The sequence below is a fragment of the Lactuca virosa genome, chromosome 2, assembly GCF_052849685.1.
Source record: "Lactuca virosa cultivar CGN04683 chromosome 2, Lactuca_virosa_CGN04683_v6, whole genome shotgun sequence".
Lineage (NCBI taxonomy): Eukaryota > Viridiplantae > Streptophyta > Magnoliopsida > Asterales > Asteraceae > Lactuca > Lactuca virosa.
Window position 1 is genome coordinate 161,525,739 of NC_136427.1, and position 7,245 is coordinate 161,532,983.

At 34.1% G+C, this 7,245-nt stretch overlaps 2 protein-coding genes across 2 annotated transcripts; one reads left to right on the plus strand and one right to left on the minus strand.

Moving 5' to 3' along the window:
• Positions 1–1,255: 1,255 nt before the first annotated feature.
• LOC145159670 (protein LEAD-SENSITIVE 1-like) lies at positions 1,256–3,186 on the plus strand. The gene is made up of 3 exons (XM_079078694.1): positions 1,256–1,400; positions 1,485–1,558; positions 2,304–3,186. The coding sequence occupies exons 1-3, from the start codon at positions 1,381–1,383 to the stop codon at positions 3,014–3,016; spliced, it is 807 nt and encodes a 268-aa protein (XP_078934820.1). The 5' UTR covers positions 1,256–1,380; the 3' UTR covers positions 3,017–3,186.
• Positions 3,187–4,529: 1,343 nt separating this feature from the next.
• Positions 4,530–6,934, minus strand: LOC145159671 (protein LEAD-SENSITIVE 1-like). The gene is made up of 3 exons (XM_079078695.1): positions 6,820–6,934; positions 6,665–6,738; positions 4,530–5,358 (listed from the first exon to the last, which is right to left on the minus strand). The coding sequence occupies exons 1-3, from the start codon at positions 6,837–6,839 to the stop codon at positions 4,742–4,744; spliced, it is 711 nt and encodes a 236-aa protein (XP_078934821.1). The 5' UTR covers positions 6,840–6,934; the 3' UTR covers positions 4,530–4,741.
• Positions 6,935–7,245: the final 311 nt, after the last annotated feature.

The window sequence follows — 7,245 nt, forward strand, 5'->3', positions numbered from 1 at the left end:
CCTAGCCCTAAAATGTTAGTTGTGACATGAGGCGTTAGAGGCCTCGGGTGTTAGAGAAGCTAGGTTTTTTAGTTTTCCCAGAGTGGCGGCCATTGGAGGAGATCGTGATGCAGTTGTTATTAACAAGTATTATTTTATTTACCAGCTACACCTCTTGTCCCACATCGTTGACATGATAAAACATACATCATTTTCATCTTCTACAAAATGATTACTCATATCCTTTTAACTCTAAGCTTGGAGGTATCCCACATCGGTTGGTACAAGAAACATTTGCCAACTTAATCATCTATATAATGACGGGTCAACCAAAGCAGGCATTAACCAATCGGGTGGGTTGTTGTGTTAAATGAGTTAGACCCCGAGTTAAAAACTTACAAAACCGATTTTAAAGAAGGCGCACGAAGGAAGGCAGTAGAGGTTTAAAAAAAACGACTAGTAAGAGCAGGAAAGAAAAGGTTCGACCGGAACGGTTGAACCGCAGTTTTAAACAATTTGACATACAAGCAGTTTTCGGGGTCTAAAAAACCGGTAAGCTGACCGGTTCCCGGTTCAACCGGTCGCCGGCCCGGTCCGGTTTTCAAAACAATGGTTACAAAATTAATTAAACTTTCATAATAAAAATTCAAAATTATTAATCAATTTTTTTAAATAAATTATTAATTAAGATATTTTTTTAGTTTTATAAAATTATAATCGTTGATTTAAATAAATACGTGAATTTATATCCCTTATAATTTATATTAATTTTATTTTAATTTTTATTCTAATCTTATTAATTTAATATAATTAAAGTGAAAAGTTTAAAATTTGGAATTTAAAATGGAAAATCAATACGTTGACGCATGATATTAATTAGAAATCTTTATGATGATACATGGCAAAAAAGAATAAAATTATTCTTTTATTAGAATAGAAAAATTAATGTTAATTTGTTACAAGTGAATTTTCCCTCTTTAAATCAATAATGAAAAAAACGAACTAATCCGTTATCGGATCCAAATGGGATTATGTCCACCTCTATCAGCCAGTCCATAACGTAAGTGTTTAGCCCAATATATTGGGCGTCAGGCGTTACAGCCCATCATAAACTATACACTTAACGGCCCGTTATCCCGAGTGAAGGACACGTGGACGACAACACGGGTCTTCGCCGTTATCTTGACGATCGTCGACGTCCATCCCCATTCCCCGGTCTGGTTTACTTACACACGAAGAGAACGCGTAGAGGGATAAAATCGTAATTTCGCTCGATAAGGAATCCTATTACTTCTGCAATTCAAAGCGGTTAATAAGAGAAACCCAATTTCTTCTGAAAATAGTAAACAAATAAACGATACAGGCTTCATCATCAATTCATCATCGTTTTCAGAAGAAAAGATGGGGCTTCTCTCGAACAGGTAAAGCTTTTGATTTCAATTTCAGGTTTACTTGATTATCTTGGTGGATAAATTGATGAAAAATTTTGATTTTGCGTGATGCAGATTGGATAGGGGGAGTCTGAAACCAGGAGATCATATATATTCATGGCGTGCTGCTTACATTTATGCTCATCATGGTATTACTCTCCCTTTTTCGCCACTCGTTTTTGTTTCTTCATCAATTTCTCTTTACAATCGAATTTATTCGATCGAAATTTGAATTATTTCGTCTATTTACAAACCCTAGTTTCCATTAGCTTTATGTTCCTTCTCTATTCGATTGCGTTTTCTTTACGCTCGTTCTTGTTGTAATTTCTACTCATGGATTGCCATTTTGTTTCTGGACTTGACTACGAAAGTTTTTCAAATTTTTTTGTCGAATTTCGATAATTTCGAATTTGGTGACCCGATGTTGATTCGATCATGTATTTGGATCTTCCTGCTAGCTTCGTGTTATTATTATCATCTTCTTACTACAAAGTTTCAAGTTTCAAACTATGATTCAAAACATATAACTTTCACCTAACGTAATTAAACAATTTTTTTTTTCTAAGAACACATAAAACAAAATTCTAGCTCCTTTGATTCCATCCATCTGCATATAGCATTTTCATCTAATGAATATCGCACCCTTTTTTTTTTATCAAAATTATAAATAATCCAACATTGATAAATGATTAGTTCTATGTGTTCTGCATCTTGTATTTGAAATGCATTAGACTAATAGTACATGATAGAATAGGTTGTAAGCATTTGACATGCATTAGATTAATCTTACATGATAGAACAGGTTGTACTGTGCTGACGGTACATGATTGATCATAAAACAGGTTGTACTGTATTTGACATGTATTAGACTGACACTGAAACCGATATCCCTAGGTATATATGTTGGTGATAACAAAGTCATTCATTTCACCAGACGCGGTCAAGAAGTAGGAACCGGAACAATTCTAGACATCCTCCTAGTCAGCTCAACCCCAACCCGGTCCCACGTCCCCTGCGCCACATGCACCCAATCCGACGACACCAACGGAGTCCTCTCCTCATGTCTCGACTGTTTCCTCGCCGGAGGCGCCCTCTACCGCTTCGAATACTCCGCCACGCCCGCCCTCTTCCTCGCCAAAGCCCGCGGCGGCACTTGCACTCTCGCCGCCACCGACCCACCGGAAACCGTCGTCCACCGCGCAAACTACCTCTTTACCAACGGCTTCCGTTGCTACAATGTTTTCAAGAGTAATTGTGAGGATTTTGCAATCTATTGTAAGACGGGGAAGCTTGTTGTTGAGCAAGGGACGATTGGGCGGAGCGGGCAGGCGGTTTCTATTATCGGTGGGCCATTGGCGGCGGTTTTGGCGTCGCCGCTAAGGCTTGTGACCACGAATGTTTATGGGATGGCGGCGACTGCGGTTGGTGTGTATTGTGCGAGTCGGTATGCGGCGGATATTGGGATGAGGCCGGATGTGGTGAAGGTGCGAGTGGAGGATTTGACACGGAGGTTGGCGACGGGTGAACTTAGGGTGGTGGAATCGGGGATTCCGGCGTTGGCGGAATCGAGGATTCCGGCTTTAGTGGTTGGTAATAATGGTATGTAGTGTTGTATTGTTGTTGTTAAGACTTTGTGAAGTTTGTGTGTTTACTTTGGCCAAGTAATAATGTGTTTTGGCTTAATGGATTTTTTCTTTTGTTGTGTATGGTTTTTTTTGTTTACAAATGACTAGGATTTATGACTTTATGTTATATACAGAAGAAAGCAATTGTTATATGTGTGGATATTAAGTCTTTTTTTATTCTTTTTTTTTTAATAAGAACCTTTCACCCAAACATAAACTGGATCTAAATCTCTCTTTTGTTTTTTTAATCTTTTATTCGGCATTACAAGTTCGACAAAGACAAAGAATTCGTGTGCAAAAACTTTCGTATAAAGAATGTTGAAGACGCGCATCAAGCATCAAAGTCTATTTATTAGAATTTGTATGCTCAACCAAAACGTATTCGTTTCCATTTTTGTTGATATGATAATACTTAGGGATATTGATAAAACTAACCACATTTGTGATAAATTTTAATAAAACTAACCTATTTTTTAGAATATTGACAAAATAACAAACATGTCTAATTCCGGACCAGTTGAGTGACAAAAGAATTCTGAAACCACTTTGCTCATGATCACAAATCGATCCTTAATATCAGATAGGGATACCCCCATAAAAACTCAACATATTTTCATCTAATTTTTAAAAAAAGAAAAACCACTATATTATTTTTTAGTGTACTAAAACCCTTATATTTTTTGAAAGTCTTATTTAAGTCTTTTTAACTGTAGAAAAATCCAATCCATTTTCATCTAAGCATTAAAAAAACCACTATATTATTTTTATAGTACTTTAAAACCCTTATATTTTTTGAAAATTTTTAATCTTGCATTGTAACCATCAAACCGTTGAGAATCGATTAACTAGTATTTTTTTTGCTATCTAGGGTTTACCGATCTCAAAGCCTTAAATTAGATTTTAAAAAATATAAAGGTTTTAGCGTACAAAAAAACAATATATTGGTTTTTTTAAGGATTTGATGAAAATATGTTGGGTTTTTCTAAGGTTTTCCCTATGAGATACTCAATTATAAATATTTTGAATGTAGATTTTCAAACAGAAGATTTAAAGATCAAATATTAGTTGCTCAAAATATTATCATTGCTGAACGACTAACCTCATATGTGACGAGACCTATTTTGGGTTCCATGGGCCACTTAGATTGCATGGGTTACTCTTTTTATGAGATGCTTAGATTTTAGAGTTTAAATTAGTTTATCAGATGTTTGATAGCGTTTTTATGTACTGAAAATTGGGTTTTTAAATTGGAATTTAGATATTTTTATTTTACTAACCTATTTATGATTATACAATATTCACTATCTAAGTAAGTTGTTTCCATAAACCGGTGAAACCGTTTGAGCTGTTTAACTAATCAAGTTATCTGAATTTTATTTTCGTGTTTGAGTTGTACTTTAGATAACATTTTCTTGCGATCGACTTAACCCAAACTCAATACAAATTGCCACATTTAATTTCATTATTTAAATCTTGGAGATAGAAAACTATCAAATTGTAGGAATCCAAGTAGATAATTCTTTATAACTACAACTTGATTAATTACATGCACACAAACTCCATAAGTTGTAAAAATCCATCAAGTCATTTTGTCTGAATCATATAAAAGACAATCATACATAGGCGTCTAAGTTAAAATAGTTAACATATAAAGTTCATCAAGTAAAAAAAAAAACAACCCGATACTAAGTACCATTATTGTTATGCCTACTTATGTGGTAGATCCTCCACATCAAGCTTAATCACATCACTCCTTACACCAAAATCATACGTATAGCGACTAACATAATACATAGCCGCACCCGATAGCACACCCGATGTTGTCTTCGTAACCTTAAACAAAACAGAAACGACACCCGTTAGGGATCCACCAATGAAGGATGATGACGCGGGTCCACTTTGACTTGTTGACTTTTTATCTGAAACAAGAAGGCCCGTTTTACAATATAAAGCAAAGTCTACGCAATTGTTCTTGAAAACATTGTAGCACCCAAAGCCATGGTCAAGGAGGCAGTTTGCGCGGTGGAGGGTGGTTTCCAGTGGGTCTGAGGCGGCAAGAGTGCACGTACCGCCGCGTGCTTTGCCCATGAAGACGGCGAGGTTGGCGGAGTATTCGAAACGGTAGAGGACTCCACCGGAGAGGAAACAGTCGAGGCAAGAGGCGATAACTCCGTTGGTGTTCTTGGTAGGCGTGCAATTAGGGCATGGGATTAGAGTCGGTGGTGGTGCTGAGCTACCCGTTAGGACATCAAAAACCGAACCGGTTCCTGCTTCTTGACCGTGTCTCGTGAAATGAATTACTTTGTTATCACCAACATAGATACCTGTATACACTTGTTTATTGAGTTTTTTTCGCGAAGCCTCATAATTTTAAAAACCTAAAAAATAATAAATAAATAAAACCAACAACAACAACAATATTTTTTCATCAACTCATTTATGACACTCACCAATTTTTTATATCATTTTAGGGTCAACTACACAAAATACCCTGTATAAGCTCGTTTTTCCGGATTCAATTTCAAGTTCATTTTTTCTTTCCGAAAAACCTTACGTTTTTTTTTTGTTTTTTTTATTTAACCATTTTAGTAGGTTTACCAGTAATTTATAGATTCTACATAAAAATAAAATAAAATATAGGTTTAATCCAAAAAAGTATAATAATGTCAAGGTCAAATCGTAAAAAATGAAAAAATTTAAGAGATCTTTTATATATATATATATATATATATATATATATATAGAGAGAGAGAGATGTTTAACTCATTATTTTATCAATATTTGTATAAAATTTGTATTTACAATTAATTGAAAATTTATAAAAGAAAAAGCTGCTTCTGAATTTATAAACTATTTGAAAGCCTTTAAATTTAATAAACTTCCATAATAACTATTTTTTCTTTAAAAAGTGTATCTAACCAAAATAACCTCATGCAAAAGCTCATTGTTATGCTCTTAAATCAAATATCATATCCTCCCTAATAAATAAAAACCTTTTTGGCACATGTCCTCTTCTCTTGGACACATGGCATTTTCTAAAATTTTTGAATTTTTTATTTTCCACTTGTCATTTTATTGTATTTTTCATTTTATTAAATTAAATTTTCACATTTAATATATATATATATATATATATATATATATATGTAAGGTATATTTACTGCAAAGAGTTTATATATGTATTAAATGTATTAAAGCCTCATTAATTTTAATAATTTAAAATTTTTCTTATAACTTCAAAATTCCCAAATTGTTAAAATTTCATATTTATTTTTTTTAAATAAACTAATGTAATTAATAATTTAATTTTTTTAAATAAACTCATGTAATTTTTTTTAAATAAAATTCTCACACCTAGTATCACATATCCACACCCTACATTTCAAAATTATCGAAATCCGTGGAAAAAAAATTTACAAACACAACATTTCAGTAAAATTGCTTAAGCGAACAGCCACAAGAAGATGAGTACAAAGCACTGAAATCAAATACAAAAGGGGGACAAAAAGCTAGGGTTTGTCACTCGATGAAATAACGCACATTAGATCTGTCGTCACTCAAATAAACTTGATTCCAACAAGAATTTGATCAAGAAACAAAACAATTAGTAAAAAATTGAGAGAATAATACCATGATGAGCATAAATATAAGCAACACGCCATGAATATATGTGATCTCCTGGTTTCAGACTCTCTCTATCGACTCTGCATTACGCCAAATCGTAGTCTTTTCATCCACATTATAATGTAAAGCCATAACCGAAAACTATTGGGAAATATCTTTACCTGTTCGAGAACAGCCCCATCGGTTCTTCTGAAAATGGGGATGATGATGCCCTTCACGTTTACAGTAAGAAGAAGTTAGGACTCCTTTTATTACCAGAGCAAAAGTAAGGAAACCATTTTGATTTACCATAAATGAGGCTTAATGCCGTTATTTATATGTCTTTAAAGTGGTTTGGAAGATTCTAGAATTTCACTTTTATTTAACCTTTTTTTTTCTTGACAAAATTTCACAATTGGTCCCTTTGGTTTACAGAATATCGCACTTTGAGGACTTTCTAGCAAAAAGTCACGTGACTGGTCCCTGTGGTTTGTAAAATTACATGAAAGGTCCTCCTGCCGTTAAATCTAACTTTTCAGCGGTTAGATTTTAATGGAAAAGACTATTTTGCCCTTGTACCAATATTGCAATACACTACAAACCTCAAG

Bases quoted from the DNA above. Each gene is read 5' to 3' on its own strand.
- LOC145159670 (XM_079078694.1), top strand. From the start codon at position 1,381: ATGGGGCTTCTCTCGAACAG. The intron at 1,401-1,484 runs GTAAAGCTTTTG...TGCGTGATGCAG, and splicing joins ATGGGGCTTCTCTCGAACAG to ATTGGATAGGGGGAGTCTGA. The intron at 1,559-2,303 runs GTATTACTCTCC...CGATATCCCTAG, and splicing joins TTACATTTATGCTCATCATG to GTATATATGTTGGTGATAAC.
- LOC145159671 (XM_079078695.1), bottom strand. From the start codon at position 6,839: ATGGGGCTGTTCTCGAACAG. The intron at 6,739-6,819 runs GTAAAGATATTT...GGCGTAATGCAG, and splicing joins ATGGGGCTGTTCTCGAACAG to AGTCGATAGAGAGAGTCTGA. The intron at 5,359-6,664 runs GTATTATTCTCT...AAGTGTATACAG, and splicing joins TTATATTTATGCTCATCATG to GTATCTATGTTGGTGATAAC.